This window comes from Carassius carassius, chromosome 13, assembly GCF_963082965.1.
Source record: "Carassius carassius chromosome 13, fCarCar2.1, whole genome shotgun sequence".
Lineage (NCBI taxonomy): Eukaryota > Metazoa > Chordata > Actinopteri > Cypriniformes > Cyprinidae > Carassius > Carassius carassius.
The window spans coordinates 4,094,029-4,119,768 of NC_081767.1; the positions used below are offsets into that span (position 1 = coordinate 4,094,029).

The 25,740-nt window shown below is 37.1% G+C and overlaps 1 protein-coding gene across 1 annotated transcript in view; it reads right to left on the reverse strand.

Annotated features, from left to right (window-relative positions):
* The window catches only part of LOC132155857 (segment polarity protein dishevelled homolog DVL-3-like), a 41,505-nt gene extending 15,765 nt beyond the window's left edge, over positions 1–25,740 (reverse strand). Inside the window, exons 1-3 of the mRNA XM_059564596.1 lie at positions 25,232–25,740; positions 14,579–14,648; positions 3,810–3,934 (exon numbers count right to left, since the gene is read on the reverse strand). Of these exons, the coding sequence (XP_059420579.1) occupies positions 3,810–3,934; positions 14,579–14,648; positions 25,232–25,392 (356 nt within the window). The 5' untranslated portion in view covers positions 25,393–25,740. The remainder of the gene's footprint in view (positions 1–3,809; positions 3,935–14,578; positions 14,649–25,231) is intronic.

The window sequence follows — 25,740 nt, forward strand, 5'->3', positions numbered from 1 at the left end:
AAATATATTTATGCACATACATATTTTTGCTATATTTTGAAATATATTTAAAAATATACTTAAAATATATTTTTTTAAATAAAATACTAAATAAAATAAAAAACTTTAACATATTTGATTTGAGTTAGCCATTAACATTTCTCATTTTTGTAACTTAAAATAAATTTTACTAAAATTGTATAGTTAAATCAATTAAATAAACTAAAACGAATAAATCAAAATTAATAAATACTATATGGACAAAAAAAAAAGTCAAACTGAAAAAAAACAAAAATGACAAACTTTAACTAAAATTAAAATAAAAACAGAAAATACAAAAATAAAATTGATAATATATTTAAAAGTATTTTACTATAATATAATACTATAATAGTATATAATTATATTAATATAACACTAGAAGAACATGTGGCCAGTAATTGTTTCATTAGCCAGTCTTGCCATAAGCAGCATTTTCTAGCTAGCTTTAAAGCTATTCTTCATCGATAGTTTATAATAATGTGTATAAACTAAAGTGTACCGTAAACATTCACAACGAAACCCTAATTATAACCAGTGTTTGGAATAACAGCGTTTAAAAGAACGGCGTTAGGTAACGACGTTATTTTTTCAGTAACGGGGTAATCTAACTAATTACTTTTCCCGTCGTTACAACGCGGTTAATGTTACTGAACGTCAAATGCGGTGCGTTACTATGCATTGATTTAATATGCAATCCGAACGCACCCCTGGCTCACACAGCGAGTGAGCAGGTGGGTTAATAACGAGATAAGCGATTATGATTGATTATGAGTCATGTGTTTCATGGTAGCCAATCAGAGCCAGTGTTTTTACACACACGCGCCAGCGGCGCCAAACACACACATTCACACACACGCAACAGCTACACAGAGATTCGCAGCAGCACGAGAAATGGCGAGTCAGGAGCAATCCGATGAAAAGTTGGCATTTTCAAGGTGGAGATATAAGCAGTACTTTAAATTCATTGTAGTCAAAGGCAAGAACGTGCATGTAATGTGTGACACACGCATCTACAAAGCTAGTGGCCAAAAACACTTTTCTTACAAAGAGTGCAGGATAAAACTCTTGCTGTCTGTTGACGTGCAATAAATATCGAAAGTTATGTACGAACACCTGTCTGTTCTACTTATTTCAACTGACTTGTGAAAACTGCTAAAAAAAAAAAAAATTCTTTGACATATAGCAACTTTTTTTTTTTACAGTAACGCAAATAGTTACTTTCCATGATAACGAGTTACTTTTATTATAGAGTAATTCAGTTACTAACTCAGTTACTTTTTGGAACAAGTAGTGATTAACTATAACTAATTACTTTTTTAAAGTAACGTTCCCAACAGTGATTATGACTAATAACAGTTTGCAACTCAGAAAAGCTGTGGATCAGCAGCAGAGGGCGATCACAGGTTGCTGATGTATTTCACCTGACTGCTTCGAGCTGTGTGTTCAGTGCATGAATAATTAACCTGCACACAAACACACTCACACAGAGGGGAGTCATGCTGCCTGACAGACAGAACAGGAAACACACACACACAGACAGGAAACACCAGCACCACAAACAAGTATGCACACACATGTGGTTACACACAGATAAAGACACCCACTGACCAACAATGCCACTAACAGACCTGTGGGGAAACCAGAAACCTGACACTGATACGGACAAGAAAATAAAAAACATCAAAACATATATGAGGGCTGTGCGATTTGGTCAAAATAAACCACATTGGTATTATTTTGACAAACATAGAGTGTGTTATTTAAACTGTGAAATCATAAAACTTTTAACGTCCCAATAGAGCACAACAGCAACCGGCCTTGGTTTCAGAAGTATTCTTCCATTCACTTTCTCCATAAGGGTTTATATAAAAATCAAGAATAGAGCTGTGAATCATAATGCATCTTTAAAATCAAATGGTACTTCTTTACTTATGAAATAAAATAGACTTTAGCATACTTTTAAAAATAATAAACTCTAAAAGAATATACTTAAGTGTGAACCGAATGTTATGTTTTTGGACACTTAAATGCATGTTCACTGAATTTTAATAAAATTTATTAAATGCAATTAGATGAACTTAAGATTGATTTTTTTTTTTACCCACTTAAGTAGGATGTAAGTACATTTCTTTATCTCAGTTCTTTGAAATATGGTTAAAGTGTACTACTAAGTAGTAAACTTTAATATATACTTTAATGTCATTTCTATTGTATGTCATGTATTTTAATATATTTTAAGCTGCCGTTTAGTACAGTTGAAATATATTAACTTTTAATGTAATATTTAAAATAAGACACTACAGTTAAAATTAAAATCAAGTGCTTAAGTATGTTAATCGACACATCACAATAAATGTACATCATTAAAGCAAGATCGCATTTTATTAAAACAGTTATTTAAAGTCAACTTTAATTTATCTAATTAAAAAGTGCAGATTTTAAAAGTGTACTTAAATGACTCTCTTTAAGTGCACTTAAGTGTCCTTCCATTTCATTAATATTACATTATCCGCAAGTATTTTTTATTTACTTTTAAGATTTTTAAGTACACTAAAAGTGCACATTGCACACAAATAAGCACACTTCTTTTTCTCAAGGGTTGATTTGAAATGAAAGAAGTACATAATATTCCTATAGTATATGATATATATGAACTGCAAAAGCAACTAAGAATGAGTCAAGTGTGAAAAGACTATAAAAATGTATTATAACGAAGACTAAACAAAAGGCTGCTCATTTACTTTGGACTTTGACTATTTATTTAAATTAAATTGCAGTAATAAAGGCTATACTGCTTTTTAATTAGCTGTTCAGACCTAAAATGCTTCACCTCCATCAGGTCTTTCTTCTTCTTCCACATTCCCATCAAAATGAGCACTTAAAGCAATCGATGCCTTTGTAGGTAAACCATCGATCTAAATTGATGAGCGTCTTTCTTTGAGGGCCTGTAAAGTTGATTAGATTAACAAGTAATGGGGTCTCCAGGCTTATTGGAAAATGTAAACACGCACAGATCTGAGACTCGCACAGCTCCTCTTAACACACTCCTGTGATCAGACAGATGTCATTAAGGGTATTGACGTGCTAGCGCTCTCAGGTTAAGGCTCTGATTAATGCATGTTAAAGGAAACTGAAGGTTAATGAGTTCATGTCAAAAGCGAGCTCTTCCGGTCTCTAACCACCTCCCGAGTGTGTATCTGACAAAGAAAACTGCGTCTGAAGTATCTGGCTCAATCAGTGGTAGTGTTGTCAAAAGACCCGTTACTTCGGTACCAAGTCAGTACTAAAAAAATTAAAATATCACGGTAGCAGGTTTCTTTAAGTACCGGTGGTACCGAGTACCCGGTTCTTGACGCATACAACGCTGTGATTTCCGCGAAGCAGAAAACGCGGATGGAATCTCAAAATCCAGTTATGAAAATGAAACTTACATTTTAATATGGAAAGTCACCGAATTTGTCAAAGTTAGCATAAACTATTCAAATCAAATCTCCATACGGACCACTATCTGTAAATGTTAAGCTGCAAAAGTTGAAATATGAATCCTGCATGTTCTGCGCGTCTCTGTGTGAGTGAATGAATGGTTTGTTTACTACATAGACTGAAGCGTGTGACGCTTGCAGTAATTTCAGCATCTGCCGTCTCAGTGAGGACATAAATACATAAACAACATCACCAGAACTGTTCTGAGTCACTTCACAAGCATTTTACAGTTTCATCTGAGTAAAAACAGTGTCAAAATAAAAGTAGAGTAAGAGACAGTGTGGGACAGCTGTGGGGTTACTGACTGGAAGGAAGGGGGTCTGGAGTCTCCGATGCCTCCTGTCCTCTCCAGCGGGGGCGGTACATCAGCCTGAGAGTCTGCACACACTGAACCGCCGTCAGAGCCATGAGAGCCATCTGCAGACACCAGCTGAACAGAGACACGAAGAGAAACAATGGAATTAGCTTATCTACAGCAAAAGAAGTTAAGCTCTATCTATAGCATTTGTGACATGATCAACAATGCCTCATGTCTCATGCTAACATGCCAGTGTATACAACCGTTCAAAAAGTTGGGATCTGTAAGATTTTAAAATGTTTTTCTAAAGAAATGTCGTTCAACAAAGTGGCATTTATTTAGTTAAAAATACAGTAAAACAGAAGTATTGTGAAATATTATTACAATTCAAAATAACTGTTTTCTATTTGAATATATTTTAGAATCAAATAAAAAATAAAATCTAAAATAAAAAAATTTAATTCAAAAGTCAAAGCTAAATTTTCAGCATCATTACTCGAGTCTTCAGTGTCACATGCGCTGATTTGCTGCTCAAGAAACATTTCTGATTTTTGTTGGAAACAGTTGTGCTGCTTCAGATTTTGTGATACATTTTATTTTTCAGGATTATTTGATGAATAGAAGGTTCAGGAGAACTGCATTTATTTGAAATATAAATCTTTTGTAACATTGGGGGGTGGTGTTGGCGCAGTGGATAAGACGCATGCCTTTGGTGTGAGAGACCCGGGTTCAAATCCACTGTGTGACACCAATGTGTCCCTGAGCAAGACACTTAACCTCTAGTTGCTCCAGAGGTGTGCGACCTCTGACATGTATAGCAATTGTAAGTCGCTTTGGATAAAAGCGTCAGATAAATGCAAATGCATTATAAATGTCTTCACAGTTACTTTAGATCAATTTAATGCAGTGGTTTCAACCCTGAGTCGCGAGACCCGTTTAGTTCATCTTCGGAAAACAATTTAAGGTATTTTGTCAGTTTGAAAAGAAAAAAATAGAGTCGCTCTTAAAAGAGTTTGATAACCACTGCTGGATAAATGTATTGATTTCTTTCCAAAACAAATCTGACCCCATTCTTCTGAACAGTAATGTATAATATATAAGCTTTATAAACAGTTAATGTTCATGCCAGTGGAATAGATCTCCATTGTACAAGTATCACTGTAAGTGTTCAGAACTTTGAACTTGTATTAAATCATAATGAAGCGTGTACTGTTCGCTTAGTTTTCTATGAGGTCTGAGGGCACAGGGGAGAGGAACAAGGGGAACAAATGAATCAGAATGCCATGAACCCTATAATAATGATCATTAGGAATCTCTTGGAAAGAGAGCGTTCACATGCCTTCTGGAGAAACAGAGAGCTTCTTATACAACCACATCCGCTCTGATACATCCACGACGCTGGCCACAATGTGCTGCATTGGAGTCCCAACACCACCCTAAATCTGTCTGATTGAATCTTCTTGTTATGGAGGGGATATTTCAGGAGTGTTTTTCACCCACCCTGTGACTTCACTTAGATAATCCAATCACAGCCAACATGGAAGAAGACAGTGTGCTTTAAGAGCACAGCAGCACACAGAGAATAAGCAGCCATTTTCACTTATTACAGCTTGGGTGATACTTATTACATTTTGGATGATAGTTTTTTGTTTTTGTTTTTTGAAACATTATTTTCCACAACAGTTAAGAGAAAAAGCTACACGGAAAATCTGAAAGAACAGCTACAATAAAATAAATAAATAAATAAAAATATAAAATAATAAATATAATACTTCTAAATAAGATTTGTGTATTTCTATTGTTTAGTTCTTTCTATATCTCTGGATTAATTTTTTTTTTTTACATGAACAAAAACAAAAATACAAAACTTAATGTGATGCATATTTATCAGTCATGCATGAATGAAACAGTTAAGAGATAGGTAAGATACACGATATACATTAACCAGGTTTATGTATTTATCATCAGTAAATCTGATCTGTTTCAATCTCACACATTTCAACTAACTGAATACTGCTTGTTCTACACCTAGCCATATTTAACCATGTTCATACAGTTTAACTGAATTAATTCAAATGTTTGCATGATGAACAGATTTATGCTGATTCAGAACAATTAAGAGTAAATTCATTTTGAAAATATGATTACTTAAAATCAAATAGATGCAAATAGTTAATAAACAATGCCATGATTTTAAGAGTGAAGTGTGAAGTTATTTATTTATGTATTACAAATATGCATCGCATTTATTTTATTAGCTCGTTTATGTTAAAACTGTGTTACACAAATGGATGGAAATTTTATATGCAATTCGAATACATAAATCTTATGTATTTGAGAGAGAAATTTGGCCCAGGGTAGTCCAAAAAGCATGTCCATGATCTTTTTGAACTTATTTGTGTGTATGTATGTATACACACACATATATGTATAGTTTTGTTTTTTTTTGCATGTAAGCAATTTAAATAGGACCAAAGCATATATCACTTTATAAGAACTCCTAACCAAGGGGGCCTCGATCACTACTCTACCACAATAAATTGCTTTTTTGGCAGCAAAGGTTAATTTCCTGTTGGCAGACTCAAATGGAATGACACTGAATCTAATTCTAACTGATGGATGCCATATATTAAATCAAATTTTGTGATTTACAGTAATAAACAGCTGACTACTCCCAGGTGCTGAAAGCGGTGCAGTAATGCTCTGGCCACTAGATGCCTCTGCAGCACACTTGCATTGCTCTGGACAGAGCCAAGTCCCTCCCTGCCCGACAGCTTCCACAGGTTCAGCTCTGCATGGGAAAGCTACTGGTCTGAATCTGAAACGGGGGCAGTAAGAGGACATGCATATTTCCCTAGCACCAGGTTCCTGCCTCTTCTGGCTGCTGCATTGGAAAAGCGCATCTGAAGATGGCAGGGAGTAAAGCAGTGATAAAGAGCACACCATGTGTTTCTCTCTGGAACAGGAGATTTGAGAAATGGGAATCTGGCTATGTAGCCTCTCTCTCTCTCTCTCTCTCACTGTGTATGTATGCTTAGTTTGTTTCCCTTGGCTGAAAAATACAGGGTGTGTGTGTGTGTGAGTGGAAAAGAGTCAATCAGAGTGAGTCTGACTATATAGAATAAAATTAATAGGGAATGTGAGAGTGTGTTACTTCCATGTGCTTTTATCTGTAAATTAATTTCAATGCATTGAAATTGTGCAACCAGGTGTGAGTAAGTGATTCAGAGAGAGAGAGAGAGAGAGAGAGAGAGAGAAAGAAAGAGAGAGAATGTTTAAAACCTATTTCTGTAATGTGATGTTTTTCAGGATATCAATATGAAGAAACCACAGTACATATTAAATGCACTAGGTCATAATTTCATTAAAATTTCTTCTGTTGTCTTTGAAATACTGTTAAAAAGTACTGACAAGCATTTATGGTAAACTAAAATATGGTATATAATGTACGTCATGCTTTAAAATATATTTGTAATTTGTAAATTATATACATTTAAAATATATTTACTTTAAAATTTGAAGAACTTGAAATATTTTTTAAAATATTTAAAATTTTACTTTACAGTAAAACCAATTTAACATTATTGCAAGTTCATTTTTATTAAAAGTGTACACAATTGCCAAATATAGTTATATAAGTGAACTCTAAGTGCATTTAAGTGATCTTTTATTTCATTATGTATAAAAATACACTTAAGATTTGAAGTACACTATAATTGTTTATTTAATACAATTAAGTGCACTTATTTTTCACAAGGATCCTGTAAACAACCGAAATATGCACAGAATGGGATTAAAACTGGAGTGACAACCATATTTAAGCCACAGTGTGAACACCCAATAAAACCTGGAATGTGTGTTAAAGGAGTCATGACCCACAATTTTCACTTTTCCACGAGAATCAATGTATGTTATGATTGCCTAACGATTATACACTGGCCGGGAAGCCGATATTTAAAAGTGAAGCGTTTGTTTACCTCAGGGTTTGTAAAATAGCCCACGTGCACGCGCACTCAAATACGAGATTTTGATTTCTTCCCCGTCTTGACGTCAAGACGGGGCAGGATATACCATGTAAGGACACCGCAGCAGGAAGCTCGCCCCTTCCCCTCTCCCCCTACTATTCAGTCGCGAAAGACGCTGGAGTAGTGCACACGTGAGTTGCTCTGTGGTTGACTGCCAATCAACATGTAAATGTGTTTTCTCTACCAAGAACGGACCTAGCTATCAGAGACCAGTGGATTAAATTCATTTTTAATGACGCGGTTCCTTCAACCCTTCCACTGGCTTATCTTTACGTGTTTGTGCTAAACATTGTACGCCGAAATCCTTCACAAATTTGGGGCAATATCAGGCGATGTTGGCATCGAAGCTCGGGAAAAGCGCCATTCCAACAAAATTCCCTGCAATTGAAACGGTAAGACTGTGTTTTTATTGCTCTACTGTGTGTAACAAACAGCATCTGCGGCTATTGTATGCTATTGCGTCTGTCACTAGACAAATAAACGAAAGACTGGAGGTGAAGTAATTATTTATGTTCCCTGTAAACGGACAGAATATGATCAAGATTGCGTAGGTTGATGTGTTCGGGGAATTTGCCAGTTAATAGTAACATTTAAAGCCCCTTAAATGAAGGAAATGACTCGAAAAAAGATTTGTTCATTTTGATGAACGACTTTGAACAAGAGAGTCTGGCGTTGCCAGATTGGGTGTTTTTTCCGCTACATATTAAGACCGGTTTACGGTGTGTTTTAGGTGGGTTTTCGTCTGGAAGGCTTTATAGAAATCTGGCATCCTACTGAACGAAGTTAAACTGAGAGAGCGTGGCGTTCACAGACCCCAGAATGAACGACTTCACAGTAACGTTCATCAGGCAGTAATGCGGTACGTTCAGTTCATGTTCGCCCAAAATATGAACGAGTTCATGAACTATCGTTCAATGAACGCGTTCAGGCACAACACTGGCAGGAGTATTAGCTTCGAGGTATGGGGAATGGCTGCTAACGTACTTTGCAAAAAACAAATGACTGAGATCATCAGGAATTCGGTTTTTGATTATTTATTGCCTAATGCTTACATGAGGCCACGTCAAGTTTGTGTGTGTGTGTGCTCACGTCTTATATTTGTGTGTGTGTGCTGTGCTCACGTCTCATATGAGTAACTTTATGTGCGTAGATAGTTCATATACATGTATGTGTGACTAGTACTTAGTATATATGCAAGCGTGTTTCATATGTGTGCGTGAATGAAGTTTGATTTAAGCCCTAAACGGCGCTGGCCGGGAAGCCGGTCGCGTTCATTCACAACTTGCGCCATGATGCTAGTATGTAATGATATGCTAAAGCGTTACCTGCGGTGTCGACCCCCCTCCTTCCTGCAACCAATCAACGTGCCCCTCATTTGCATTATTATAATGACCGTCCACGACAGCCAAAATATCGCATCAGATCTCGCGAGACAAAAATGCCTACAGAGATAAGGGTCTGAGGAGCTCTGTGTTTATTTTTTTTCCAATTTTCTTTTTTAGAAGGGCCTGAAAGACTATAATACAGCAGTAGGTATCCAAGGTAATACGAGGGTATGACTCCTTTAAGAAAAGAAAACAGGGTCACTTTTGATGTCATCTTGAGTTTAAGAGAAAGTATCTGTCACACAGCACGGAAATGAGCAGCATACAACCAACACTGACATCGGACAAGCACCCCACAAATGCCAAAAAAAGCAAAGCAAGAGAGTCAAAACACAATTACATCCACCTGATGTCTACAGTAGGGGACAGAAAACTTCAGCTGGCCCAAACACACACTGGATTGATTCCACTCCAAAGTGAGGATCGCGTGAGTATTACTGTCTCACTTGTGTGTGAATGGATTTTGGTACACAATATATGAAGACATGCATCACTGAGACTTTATTTTTTAATCAGAATGTGGTACCTTGATATCCTAGCAGCACAAATGCAAAAGCTGTTCACTGAATCCTCTTTGTGAAAAAATTCTTCTTTCATTGACATTTTTAAAGTGAACCCCGGGTGTTAAGACTTGTATGGCTTAATATAAGGTAAATGATGTATGAAATATGCATGAAAGATTTACATTATTTTAAAAAAACATAGTTTTATACATATTTTGGTCTATTGGGGGCACTATTAATTTGATGACGTCAAATGGTTGCATGCTACTGGCGCTACCTGTTGTTATGGGAAGTTGTGGCCTAGTGGTTAGCGAATTGGATTCACAATCAAAGGGTTGTGAGTTCGAGTCTCGGGCCGGCAGGAATTGTGGGTGGGGGGAGTGCATGCACAGTTCTCTCTCCACCCTCAGTACCACGACTTAGGTGCCCTTGAACAAGGCATCGAACCCCCAACTGCTCCCCGGGCGCCGCAGCATAAATGGCTGCCCACTGCTCCGGGTGTGTGTTCACAGTGTGTGTGTGTGTTCACTGCTCTGTGTGTTTGCACTTCGGATGGATTAAATGCAGAGCACAAATTCTGAGTATGGGTCACCATACTTGGCTGAATGTCACTTTCACTTCACTTATTTTTACTGCAACAAAACTCAGAATACACAACTCAGAAAATAAAATACTGATAGGAAAGAGCTACTGAAAGATCCTACAGGTGGTGATGGATATAAGCTTAGGCTTAAACCAAATGCCGTACCCGTAAGAAGTCTAAACTCCTAGATAGCGAGTGAAATCTGCGCTGAGAAACTCCTTCAGTACTGCGGCGTCATAACAAGCGTCGGCATTATTTCATCTAATGTTTCTTGTCTCTGCCATTTGTAAGCTCTTTCAGTAGCTGTGGTCTACTAAAAGCCTTAAAGGCATCAGGACTAAAGTGGAGAGAACAAAGGCGCAGGTCTTTAGGAAGTTTTATTCATTGAAATAATGGCGTCCCCATAGTACAGAATATATATAAAACAAGATGCATTTATTAAATAGCGTACATCTTTCATGGGTTTTTTAACTTTATATTTTAGTAAGAGACATAATTTACATTATATTAAGCCATACCAGTATTAATACCCAGAGTTACCAGGTATCAATTAAAAATACCAAAAAAGCAGGCAAGATCTTAAATGATTCCTTGTGAAAAAGAAGTGTGCTTACTTGAATGGAATGTGCATTTGTAGTGTATCTTATCTTAAAAGTATATTTTTTTTAAATAATTGTAGATGGTATAATATTAATAAAAAAATAAAAGTCAGTTCAGTGCACTTAAAGAGAGTCACTTTCATGACTATGTTTCTTAACACACTTAAGTACAGTCCGCCAATATTGCTGCCGTAATGTGATGTAGCAGTGATGATAATAATGAAAATATACGGATTGGCTGTACACATGAAAATGCACTGGTGTCGTTTTCAGATTTAATCCACTCTTGAACCCGGTTTCAAAAAGTATCGGTTTCAGGCTCCGAAAACACCGGATCCATCTGGACGAAACCAATACGATACAAAAAAATGTACGTATATAGCTATGTGCGTCTCTGTGTTTCTGTGTTTTCAGTTTTGGTTGTCCGGACTTGTCTGAGCATGTTGCTTTTTATCACTGCCTTCAGTCAATTTACCTTGTGGATTATTATTACGTTTTTATACGTTACTATTGAGTTTGTACTTTATTTTCATGGTGTGGCTTCCTAAAACTCAATGTGACACTAAAATACTAACATACACCTGTAAAGTACTTGACTATAATTTTAACTGTATTATTAAAATTTTACAAAAAAATGTATTATTATTCCAAAAGCATAATTAGACGTATATTTAGGTACATTACATAAAATAGAAATAACATTATATTTCACTTGATCATAAATGCTTGTCTGTACATTCTCTGCAGTAGGCTACACTTTAACCATATTTCGAGATAACAACTGATTTCCACTTTAATAAAAAAAAACATCATGGAGTTTATTTGCTCCATTGGCTATCAGTTTCTTAAATAATGTTAACTTGACTGACTGAACTAATTGCCTTTAATATAATTAAACTATAGTACATTTTAATTTAATTACATTCGGTTCACACTTAAGTATATTACAAAAAATATATTATTTCCATAATAAGTACTCCTTTGAAAAATATGCCAAAGTGTGATGTTTTTCACAAGAGGATACATCACTCAGGATTCACATGATCATAAATGGTAAATCTAATTTCTTGAAGTGACCATCATAAGACCATCATAAACAGCATTCTTCCATCTTAGAAACATTGCCAAGCTACGAAACATGTTACCTGTTTCTGATGCAGAAAAGCTAGTTCATGCATTCATGACCTCTAGACTGGACTATTGTAATGCACTTCTAGGTGGTTGTCCTGCTTCTTCAATAAACAAGCTACAGGTCGTCTAAAATGCAGCAGATAGAGTGCTTACCGGGTCAAGAAAATATGATCATATTACCCCAATTTTACAGTCTCTGCACTGGCTACCTATTAAATTATGTATCAGTTACAAATTATCATTACTTACCTATAAGGACCTAAATGGTTTACCTCCTGCATACCTAACTAGCCTTCTACCACGTTACAATCCATCACGCACCCTAAGGTCACAAAACGCTGGACTTTTGGTAGTTCCTAGGATAGCAAAGTCCACTTAATTAAAGTGCAATATTAATTATGCAAGAGAAAGACTCCTGGGTCTCTTAAAATGAACAACTAAGTTTCCTTTTTTAGACATTTTTTTATTTTATATTTTAAATGCATAGAATGCAATGCATACATCAAAAATAAACATTTAATTATTACCCATTGTTTCTCTGTCTGTACTTGTACTGTGAACAATGACAAGAAAGTTCACAGATAAATTAAGTGCATTTAAGTGCCATTCAGTTGGGGTTTTAAATAAAGCATTTTCTGAGATGCACACATTAAACACATAAAACATTAATTTAATTTATCTTTTAATTATTGAAAATCAACTTAACTTTTTGGTAAACAAAGGGGATTTACTAGTAAAAATAAAACATGGAAGAAATGTTGTGTGATTAAACCTTAAAAAAAAATCATTTTTTCATTTTTTTGTAGTAGGCTATGTACATTCTGCTGAACAATAGTCTTTAACCGGACTTTTATTTTGACGGGTTGACGTACCTTTACAGTTCTGTGTATGTGATGTGACGCTTGTTTTACTCAAATCAAACGGTCAAATGCTCATGAAGTGACTGTCAGAGCAGTTCTGGAGATGTTGTTCATGTGTTCACGTCTTATTTAGTGAGACAGTAGACGCTGAAATTACCGGAGCATCACGCGCGCTTCAGTGTGTGTGATAAAGGAAGTCGCGCTTCTGCTCCATTCATTAACAGAGACACGCAGAACATGCAGGATTCATATTTAAATAGACTGTTCCGGCTTAATATTTACAGATATTAGTCCATATCATGATTTGATGTAAGTGCAATGCCCTATTTTTGATTAACTAATTCAAAATTTGGCAAATTCCGTGCCATTCCGCGTTTAACTGTAAAATCCGTTTTTATGACTGGATTCCGCGATACCCTCCGCGTTTTGTGCATCGCGGAAATCATAGGGCCCTAGTTGTGGTATGCCAGCTCTATCTTGCAATGGACACACGCCACGACGTTCTCTTTACGTTTGCCCGCGCTCTCAAATCAAAACACTGCTGACTCCTTGCAGTATGTGACTTGGGACGCAGCGCTTGTGTCTCCTTCCGCTTTGTGGGTGACGTAAACGCGTTGTGTCACATTAAAAAAATCATTGCGAAAGAAACTGACGTGAGATTTAAAATAAATTAAAAGAGGCTTCGAGGCAGAGGAATTTGCCTCGATCATTTTTTGTAATCGAGTTACTCGAGGAATCGTTTCAGCCCTAAAATCTAGATTAAAAACGCATCTCTTTCGTCAAGCATTCGAATAATACATCTCTTAAATTGTGACTGCAGTTGTATCTGATCAAATGCGCATTCTTATTCTTTACCTTGGGTTAAACTAATTAATTTTACTTTGTTGGAACAGCAGCTATGCTAATGATGACTCTATTTGTTTCCATGTTTTGCCACGGATGTAACTAGGATTTACACAAGCACCAGTCTGGATCCACAACACCTGAGAAGAGATGATGCTGACCCTCAGAGGACCCCAGATGATGCTAACCCTGAATCAACAAACAGAACTAACAAATATTGCTACAAGTGTGACTGCATCATATAATAATTGCTGTTAATAATGTTCATCGTCTGGTTGACTAAGTCTTGTATAAATTTTTCTGAAAAATCCTGTCATATCCGCACAAACTGACAGTCCCCACTTATAAGCTACTACTAAATATTGTAGAAACTTAATTTTCTGTAAAGTTGCTTTGTAATGATTTGTATCGTAAAAAGCGCTATACAAATAAACTCAAATTGAATTGAACTGAATAAGATACACATACGGCCTTCCGTGCACCCTCTATGAAAAGTGACCCTCCGAGTAGCATCTCCGTCCCGCAGTGGCCTTCAAAGGCGTGAAAACACCATTAGAAATTTGCACTCTCAATATCCTCTCCCATGTCTCTAAGACAGACAGCAGAGAAGCAGATGTTTTCTAACCGATAAACACTTGCGCTCAATTTAACGGATCCAAACACACACTCACGCCTGACTGACTGATCTCTGAGCTCCTGAGACTCCCTAACACCTGGGCTTTCTAATCAAACCTTTACCAGCAACATCGAGACGCAGGGCCCTGTTACTTTCTGAGGTCAATGAAACACAAGCAGAAAAAATTAGATGTGGGAAGATCTGTATATGTGTGTGTGAACGCAAACTCACCCATGACACAACACGTCCGTTGAAACACGGTAGTTTGGCGTTGTCATCAGATATCTCCTCCTTCACCACCCTGCAGAGACATATGGATTCAGATCTATTAAAATGTTTCACCGGAACAACAAATAAACATGAGTTTCACTCGGAATATAAAAGAAAGCATTGTGGGGTCTGCTGTCACGGATAACAAAATCCTCTTTAATTAGATTTCTGCTTAATCATTTAAACCAGTTATGGCTTTGTTCGAGAGCAACTATAATAAAAACACATAAAGAAACTTGATTGGAAACAATATGTCAGTTCTGCCTTTTCTATGCAGTTACAGTGATTTAGCTGGTTGTTAGGTTGCTATTGTGTTCTGTTGACTGCTATGGCATTGCTAAGAGGTTGCTAAGGTGTTCTGAGTGGTTGCTAAAAGGTTGCCTACCAGCTCACGTCAAAACAGGTCCTAATAATGAGGCTTGACTTAGCAAACACCTTTAAATTAGTAAAGACACAATGATCAGCTCCATTTATAAATGGCCCCTCACATGCACACAGGTTAATTTAGTCCCCCAAAAAATAAACCCAAGTCCCTCCCCCTTCCTGGCTGTTCCTTAAAAAGGTGCTGACCCCTCTGACTCCTGTCGCGATGGAAACCTTTGTCAAAAAGGAAGAGGGTGAAAGACAGCTGGCTGGGAAAGCATGCGAGGTTTGCAGAAACAGACCATGTGATCTATTAATAATAAAAATCTATCGAGTGATCATGATTGCACTCATGCAATACGGCTGTCTTTAATCACACACCAAAGCAATGGTGACGAAACAGAGGCTATGCTATAGAATAACAGCAATATTGCACACAGGACATGCTTATTGTTTCCCCTACTGACAAAAATATATGTGAATGCTTTCTTGTGGTGTTTTTCATTCGAGCTACTCTCAGCTTTAAATGGCTTTTCCAAGGACTTTGAACAGACCATCTGATGCATATTGTACATAAAAATAGCAACGTTTGAGAACAACAAGCTTCAATCTGATCTGACCGGCTTGCTTTACTGCTTTCTCCCCTAGTGTCTACGTCAATTAATATCAAATGGATTCAAACTGATATTATGAAAAAAAATCTACAGTGTACATCCACATTCAGGGCTTTATTTGTGTCATACATCATCTCTCTCTCTCTCTCTCGTCCTGCCAGATGAAGCTGATCTAATGAAACCCTTCAGCATTGACTGTATCTGCTGAATTCACATCTGTTCAGTTGAGTCAGAGTCTCTCAGGCTCAAGATCTCATTCCAACTCTCTGTCCCAATTTACAGCATACAGAAAAGCAATGCTGTTGAGTTTTTGGAAGTCATAATGATGGATGCCTCTGAATGCTGTATGTATTATTACAAACTCTTCTAAATGTTCTGCCAAATCGATGATGCCCAAATTGACATCTACATAGGCAGCATGCTAGCTTTTGAAAAGCAGTTTATGAGAGGTCTTTATTTGCATGGGTCTATGTGCATATTTGATCCCATGCAGAGTGTGTAGACTTTGGCATGAGCACGATGATTGACAGCTCTCAGAGAATTCCAATCTGAGCACTTTGTTGCTTTTAGTGAGTGGATTTCACATCGTTCCACAGCGCAGACTCTAATCCTGCTTGGGCTAGGCAATAAAAACTCAGCAGGGATGGTGGCATAAGAGACTCAGCAACTCTACTTCTCCTTTTCTCATTCTGTTCTTCTCCTCTGCTCTCCTCATTCCTCTGGCAGCATGAGGTCCCATTTCTCCTAAAGCGGTTTTATCTGAAATCCTCAGTTTAGATAGAAGCAAAAGTCCTGCTCAGATAGGAGTTGTATTTTTACTTGAATGAACAGTTCAGCCAAAGATTAAAAAATTCTGTCATCAATTCATCATGTCGTTCCAAACCAGTATGGCTTTCTTTTGTGGAACACAAAAAGCTGCAATGAAATGGAGGTAGCGACAGATCTTTTCCAAAGGATTGTGATGTACACCTGATATAATAATTTTACATAACCATGACATATGTATTATATAGCCATGTACTGTTCAAATACTTTACAAATAAAATATGCTTCACTTCATTATCATTATTTTTTTCTATAACTATATTCGATCAACAACTTTTTGGTATTTTGGTAACACTTTATTTTACGTCTCCTTGTCACAGTGTAATTATAAATTTAAGTGGATTAGAGTTAAGATGAGGGTTTGTTTTAGGGTTAGCTGCATGTAATTATGCATAGTTTATTGTTACTACTACTGTATAGTACATGTAACGTGTAACAAGCACAGGAACATGGATACAATAAGAGCATTGTATGAAATTATTAATTTAAGTGTCAGTACATAGTAGTTGAAAAAGCAACACATACATTCTTCAAAATATCACAGTATTTTGTTTATAAAAAAGTCATATGGGTTTGGAACAACTTATTTTTTAATGAAGTAGCAACCTTTTAAATTAATGAAATGCTGGGTGCATTACAGTTGGACGTCCACACCTTTGTAAGGATGTTCAGATAGATTCAAGGCGCTCTGCCTGCCTTCCCCACGTGCATCCAAGCCGTCCCTTGTGACCGAGTCTGGTACCACAGACAGGAAATCTTGTTTTTTTTAAGGTGGTTTCCAACTGTTTTAGCCATAGATCTCCTTCATTTGTTACAAACACTATAACTTCATCTCTTTTCTGTCTACTTTAGCAATAAAACAAAAAAAAATACTTGCACACACTCACACACACACACACAAACACACAAACACACACACACACACACACACACACACACACACACACAGACTCATCAGACTAGCCCATTGGAATTGGAGCAGTGTGTGCAGATGGCTCATTGATTTGTGAGCAGAGCTGATCTCTAATGAAGAGGCCTTCCTTCTTCATAGCCCAAGTTGATTAGATTTAGTCTAGAAAACAAGCCTGGACTCCCACCGCAGAAGATGTGGAGGAGGAGAGAGAGGGGGAAGAAAAGAGAAAAGGCCAATTGATGAAAATAAAAAAGAAAGGGATGTAAGCACTCCCGAAGTGCTCTATCCTGTCTTTAGAGACGCGGTCAGTCCAAATCCTGAGACCACCAGACAATGAGCCAGTGATGCAATGAAATCCACAGAGACCCAAAATACACACAATGCTAATAACATGGAAATCTCACACACGTACAATATACCAATGATGTCCAACACACTTGGAAAACTGTACTCAGGCGCACACTTGGGAGAAGACAAGACAGGAAAATAAAGCAGGGAAAGTAGGTCAGTCTCCTTTAAAGAAACATCATTTCCATCACAGAGTGAAAGGCTCTCTGCTGCTTGCATCTGCCAGACTGACCACTCACACACATTTTATTCAAGACAGAAAATGGAAGTCTCAACTTCTGTATCAAAGGAGGTTAAATACTCTGTGTAATTTATAAACTATGGTCTTGATCCTGTACACACATAATCTGTTCACTACATATTTCCAAAAAAAAACAAATACTGAACAAAGTTGATGGAGTATGCTGCAGAGTGGACTGGATGTGTGTGTGTGCACCAGCTGTATACAAGAATCAGAGCACTGCAACATGACCCGAGAAATGATCTATGTAATTGAAATCCAACAGTGACAAAATGATCAACTTCATCATTTTACAATGTATGGGTCACAATAATTACGTATTTTGAAAATACATTTTTTGCCATCCACATAATTGAAATGTAAGCACTTGTGTGATATAGTGTCTCTTTTTCCGGTGTAGTAGGGCTGTTCGATTCCACAATTTTTGGAATCAATTCCGATTCCAATTACTGGTCCTGGAATCGATGGGAATTGATTCCAAGAATCGATTCCTCACAGTGGTTTTCGATTCTTTTCCAATTTTTTTTTTTTTTTATTAATTTTTTTTAGATTCTTTAGATCTTACCACGATGACTGCAGGATAGGTCGTATAATGTATCATTCCTATAATATGAAGCGGAAAAAAAAAATGACCATACGAAAATGTTAGTTTTTCCAGCTTTGCCCGTGAAATTAGTCATAGCCCAGCTCAACAGGGACATGCATTTATCGCATGAATTAAATAAGACATAAAGTGTCTAAAATAAATGTGCACAGCTCAGCTGAATGATGAAGTTTACTTTGTATACTTTCCACAATAGTAACAAACTGTACACTGAAACAAAATACCCAGAACATTAATGACTGAGTTCATGGTGACGTATTCTTTTGTAATTATCATTGGCTGATAGCAATGTTTTTAAAAAATAGTATTTTCGATGGTAATAAGATCAAGACCCTAAATGACGTCACGATCTATTCTGTCATGCAGCGCTCAAAATTGTGGACAAGCCGGTTCCACCATAAAATAATCTCTGAATTGTTTTTTTTTTTTATTGAAAATAATCTTTTATCTCACAACTTTTGTGATTATGGATTTGGTGAATTGTGCTTCTGAAACGGAAGGCTACATCCTAAAATTCAATTGATCAGTACTGACTCTTTTTATTTCTGTTTATTTTCATGAATTTAAATGTGTGCAGCCTTTGTCGGATGTAGCCCTCTGTTTGAGAGACTCCATTGATAAGCTTTGTTGAACTGAAAAACATTCTGAATGAAGAGTCGATTCCTCTGATAGAATCGACTCTCGATTCCTAACGCCTCGGAATCGATTCTTTTTGTAATCGATTCCCAGCCCTACAGTGTAGTATAGGGAGAGCAGGGGAGTCTTACTCAGGGTTATTAGTTAACTACAACTAAAACTAAAATCAAAGCCAAAATCAATCAATCAATCAATTACAAATATTTTGTATTATATTATTATTTTTCAAAGCATTGAAATAAATCATTTTATTATATATGATTCAAAGTAAAAAAAATAAAAATTTAAGATAATAAATTAATTTATATTTGCATGACTATTAATCATCAGCACAAAATGTTTAGAGCCCAAGATTAAAAGTTTTCAATATTAAAATGAAAATTAATTTTGCTACAATTCTTGTATTTAATGTAGGATAAATCAAATAAAAATATTATATATTACACATATTACAAATGTTATATTACAATCAAAAACATGTTTTTACCCAAATGAGCTGAACTCAAGAACTGCTACCATGCATCACAGAAAATACTGTGACACAGACAGTATTTTAGGGCTTGGGCTCTGTGATCCTATCGCTTCACTGATAACCGTGCAACAAGAATTTCATATACCACAAATCCTCTGAATCACCATTTATTACTGTTTCACCATGTCAGGCTTTACTCTAGCAGAATCCTCAATCTGTCTGTGAAACCAGTGTGTGTGTGTTTGTACTATAACGATGATCATGATGCTAATGGCCTTACTGGCCCTGCAGCTGTTATGAGAGAGACCCAAGAGAGAGGCTGACACAAACACACACACACACACACACACACACACACACACACACACACACACACACACACACACACACACACACACAGTCATTCAGACTACCACCACAAAATGTATACAAGGTCTATCTGAAAGAAAACTTAGTGACCCATTTAATCAATCTTGCCTGACAAGATCTCTCTTCTCACCAATAGCACCTTCTTAAAGAACAGTAATTCATATTGTTATATTAGACATGTACACGAAGTATAATGAAACTGAGTCTTGATTGTTTCCCTGAAACTGATGACACATCTGAAGCGAGCTCAGCTTCATCATGCTCTCGTGCTCCATCATAACGCCACATTCCTGCCACTGGATGAAGTCAGAGTGTAGAGATCCAGTACAATGGTGTTAAGAAAAACATATTTGTGGTTATAATGGGTTAAAAAGTAGATTTGCAGCTGGTTTCAAATGATCATAAATTACACCTCTCACTGAAGCAGGAAACAGAGAATGTCTGTCTTCATAACAATAATCTCAGTTTGCATGATAGGACTAGGTGTTTTGATCCCAATATTCAGCACCATTTAGCCGCACCATAGAACATTATAAAAAAAAAGAGTATGTTCACATGTTCGGGATGAAGACGGGAGCACAATCTGTTCACAATTAGTCCGGCCGCAGAAAACACCCTCTCTGATGGCACAGACGGTGCGGGCACACACAAGTAAGCCTTTGCTAGTTCTTGCCAGTCTGGGGTATTTGTGCTCATTGGTTTCCCATCAGTTCATGGGGTCGATGTGGATGGATGAGCACATGTCCTGGCAGTACTGATTTAGTTCAGTTGTGTCTGAGATTTCTACATTATAGTCCTCACCGAACAAGACTGTGATTGCAGATGCAGACAGCGAATCTCTTTGTGGCTTTTTGGCCAACGGTTGTGTTTCATCTGATTCTACTTTTAGGCCTATCTCTTCCTCGCACTATGAGAAGAGTTCCTGTCACTGGGTAAACCATGGAGATGGATACTCTGGATTCTCCACACAAAGCAGTGGTGCCACATTTAAGTGTGTGAAGCCCTGATGAGAGTCCCTCCATAACTCCCCAACCAGTCAGTTTGAGGGTTTGTTGCATCTGATGATTTGACTCTGACTGATAAGACAGCAGATAATTGCCCATCTTTGGTCTAGTAAGTCTTGAACATGTCATGAATAGAATTCCACCTAGTTCATTAGTACTGTACTAGTTTGTGCTCAGGCAAGTTCTTCAGATGCTGCTTTTGTTTCAGTGCTTGTGCTGAAGTTGTGCTGTGATGGAAATGAGAAACAAGATGACAGGCAGATGCAACGACATGGTTTATGTGTTGAAGTTTGAAACCGTCATTTGTAGCGAGTTGGAGTGTGTGTGCAAAAACAAGGCTGAGAGTCCCACTCTAACCATTCAATGTTTGCAAGCACCATGTTGTTCGATTGTCATGCACGCATGCAGTGATTTTTCAGCTTAGTCCATAGTGGTCCAAAGCAGTGGAAAGTGTATTTGATGACAACCGTGATGTACAATTCAGTAGTAAGCGCTGTCCATGAATCTGTGGTCAGTGCCATTTTTTTCAACACTCACTAACTGACTGCAAAGCTCATGCTCCCCGTGGCTCATCCCTAGTAAACAGTGAGAGATGTTGTGGCAGGTGCGACGCTTCAGTGCTGCACACTCTATTATGGATTAAAAGTTAGAAATAAAATATAAGGTGTGGTGGCGAAAAAGTAAATAAATGTAGAATTGCACTGTCTGTTTGATCATGTGCATCAATTGGAGTGTAAACAGTCAGAAATCTTGAGGCAGGTGAAAAGCGTTTGGCTAATAATGAATATTTTGTGTACCATTTGGTTTCTGCTGGTAGAAAGGAATAGTCACTGCATTTGGGGTAAAATTAGGGAATTATGAATTGTGCAAGGTGCCAACCAATAGAAGGGAGATCAGGGTTGCACTGTTGGTTAGTTTACCCCCTGCAGTTACTGGGGAAATCACTATATTTCTGCCGCTCTGAAAGTGCCACCTGCTGGCAGAGAATGAATCTGCCTTTTCAATAAGTGCATTTTGTTCAGACCAATGCGAAAATCAACCCATGTTTTTTTTAACTTGCAACGTTGAAAATGCGAATTGGTGGAAGATGGCAATGTAGCTATGTTCTAATAAATAATTTATAATAAATAATATTTTGTACATGTGACCTAGCTAAATTCATCTTTTAAATGAAAAAATAATAATAATTATAATTCATTTCAACAAATTTAGTGTAAATACAGACACTACGTTTATGGTGTCCACCATAACATTTTCTTGATGACATGCCCACAAACACAATCATTTGCGTTCAACTCATAAATAGGATCTTTCCAAAGTGCCCTAAACACACCATAACATAACGCAACTCTTTTAAAGCCTGAAACTAAATATAAAAAAAAGTAAAACACGTATCCAGATCCTATATATAGTTTCATTGCTTAATACACACTTACCCACATATGTAATAATGTGGTCACACTTTAATTCGGGGAACAATTCCCACTATGAACTAACTACTTTTTTGAGTTTTTATTTTTTTTTACAAGAAAATACTATTTGAGTTTTTCTACTTAGAAATTTCATGTTTAATGCAATGTGTTACTTGCTTTTTCTTCGGTTTTTTTTTTGTGAAATTTACTGGCAATTTGTTAGTGACAATTGTTTCCACACCAAAATATTTTCAGTGTATTTACAGACACTAGATCATCAGATCATGATTGCTACAGTTTGTGAATTATCTTAATGTCTCAAACCCTCAGATTTAAATGGTCTTTTCATATTCATATGGGAAACATCTGGCAATGTAACTAGTGAAAGAAACGGCGAGGTTCATAAGCTGAATTTTTTAAAAACAGAAATAAAACAAGTCGACCTGCCAATCACTAGGATTAAACCTAATGCTACTGTACGTGCTGTAATGTACAAACGTTATCCACAACTTATTACTGTCACTCTCACTAATCTTTCACTTAGTTTGCCTGTTGCTCCAGGTCACTGAGATGAATTCAGCTAATGTTTTGATTTGAAATCACGTGCAGTGTAATGGGCATGGATCAAGCGGGCCTGTTTTGCATCATGGCATGGGCAGAGTCTGGACGTGATTATGCCACAGGGTATGGAGCAATAGCTGGCTGTTCACCTTGATGAGCAGGTTTGGACAGTACACTGATATGAACAAGGAAAGTGGACAGAAAAAGTGTGTTAGGAGGGTCCTTTTTGCATGTGGTGGATGGGTCTGTGTGTGCACGAAGAAGTTTGTGTAGCTTGGTGTCTAAAAGAGAACCTTCTGGCATGCCAAGATAAGCAAACAAAAAGCAGATCACATGGACTTGAATTTCGCAACATGACACTGTTCTTTGTGGCTTAACAGTGACTGTAGAAATCTGATCAGAGGATCAGTGAGGATGATTCCCGAGTGGTCCAGTGTTTCCAAGTCAGAATTCCAGACCTCAGCCGCATGCATTGGGAGGTGCGTAACAGTAAAGTGCACTTTACCGCTCATAAACACTGGAATGACTGCTGCACTACTGGGGGTGGTGACAGAGCGAAGTCATTTTTTAACTTCTACATCTAAATACGCAGCCTGCTGCTTTATAAACACAGTAGCATTGAAACAACACCATCTAAATAATGAGGGGCACGATCCCACACTTTTTGACCAATGAATATCCATTACTTTTATAGTCATCGGTTATTAGATTATGATTTTTTTTAAATCATTTTATTGAGTTTTAACTCACGGAGATCAATTTTGTAGCTGCTGATTTGTTCATTTTTTTCTTGAGCTGCACATTACTTGATAAATGTCTTGATTTAAAAAAAAAATACAAAAAAGTGTTCATGACATTTCCCTAACTTTGGGGGATTTTAGTCATTTTCATGACTTTTCCAGACCTGGAAATCACAGTTTTAAAATTCCCTGATGTTTTCCAAGACTGTGGGAACCCTGAATGCGTAACAGGTCTCAAGTTAGGCCATTTGTAAAGGAATGAATTGGTTTTATTGTTTAAAGTAGAGCTGATTAAAACTTTGTAAATCATGTGCAAATCAGAAAGTGTGTCTGTAGTTGAATATGATGAGAGTCTGAATGTAAGACTATTTCAAACCCAAGTTCAGCCCTAAAGAGTCAGATTTCCTAACGTTCTTAATTTCTAGTAAATCAAATGTATAAATCCTTTTAGAAAAGCTGCTATCACAAACAGAAAAATCTAGATTTTGAAATATTTTTGAGCTGCACAATATCTTCCTACATATAATCACTATGGAAATAATATAATTTGTGAGGATTTTGTTTATTTTCATGACTTTTCCAGGCATGGAAATCACATTTTTAAATTCCAAAGACTGTGGAAACCCTAAATGTGTAACAGGTCTCGAGTTAGACCAGATATAAAGGAATTAATTGGTTTTATTGTTTTCAGTAGAGCTGATTAAAATTTTGTAAATCGGGTGCAAATCAGAAACTGTCAGAAGATTATATGAGCCAAAGTTACTAATTAATTACTATCTACTAGTTACTATCTCGCTCAAAATGTGAAGAACTGATTTCTCACAACACTGACCAATGTCTTCTTTTACTAGAACAAGTTTTTTGTTTGTTTGTGCTTGTATGTGTTTAAACCTTTTTTTCTTTTTTAATAAAAGTTGCACCCCGAAGAGTACACACCTCTAGCACTTTTTCCATGTAACTGGGAGCCTTGAAGTAACCTATTCTTCTTCAAAAACACTTTACATTGCAAAATTCATGTCACAGTAAGCATACATGAGTTAGTAATGAGTAAGTAGCCTGTACTGTATAATTACATCGTGTTATTGCTATTGTAAGTCATTATTTTAACATGAAACATGGAAAACATTCTCTTAGTCTGGTTTATGGTTTCACACCTGATCTTTCACTGATCTAAAGCTGGTCTTTTTACCCATAAAAAAACAAAAACAACTCAGACTTTGAACCTTGTATCACATAAAGCCTCCTCCCATAGCTACACATTGAACACCGTTTATACAATAGACGCGTATATGTGCTGGAAACTAGCGTTTACAACGACCTGGAAACAAAACTAATGCAACCACTAAAGCTCAGATTTCTGAGGTTATGTGAGAGAAAGCGACGGGAGGTTTGCGAAAAGACAAAATAATGACAACCAAAATAAAGCCGGTGAAAGTGGTCAGTCTGACAGGAACAGCGGACAAGGAGATACAAAGGGTTTTATTGTCTTTTAACGCGCATAGTGTGCCTTACCCGAAATCATCGTCCATGGATTTGAAGAAATATTTGTAGTTGGGTTTATTGAGGACATTTTTGAAGTCCGCGAGCGTGACGTCTTCAGCGGGGATGTGTAGTTTGATGAGGTACGGAGTCTCCTGCTCGTCGAGGTGATAGATGATCTTGGTCTCCGCCATGGCGGGCCGCTGCTGAGGGACAGGCCGCGCGCATCAGCCCCACATCGGCTCGCGCTCTCCGCTTCCACCGCGCCTCTGTCCAGCCGCAGCCTCCGCGCGCGCTCTCCAGTCAGAAATGATTAAACACACGAACAGAGTATACTTGCGGTCGTACGTAGATAAATACAGATCTATCTAATAGTAGAATACATGAGTATAATAGACGGCCCCCTGTGTCTTTTCTTTCCAAAACGACGTGAAAGAACGTGCAGGTCGGTCTTCTCTGGGCTCCTTGTGAATACTGTTGCTTTTTCCTTTTCTCTGTCCTTTGGAAACAACTGTCGGCCGATGTGAGAACAGTGAGACAGC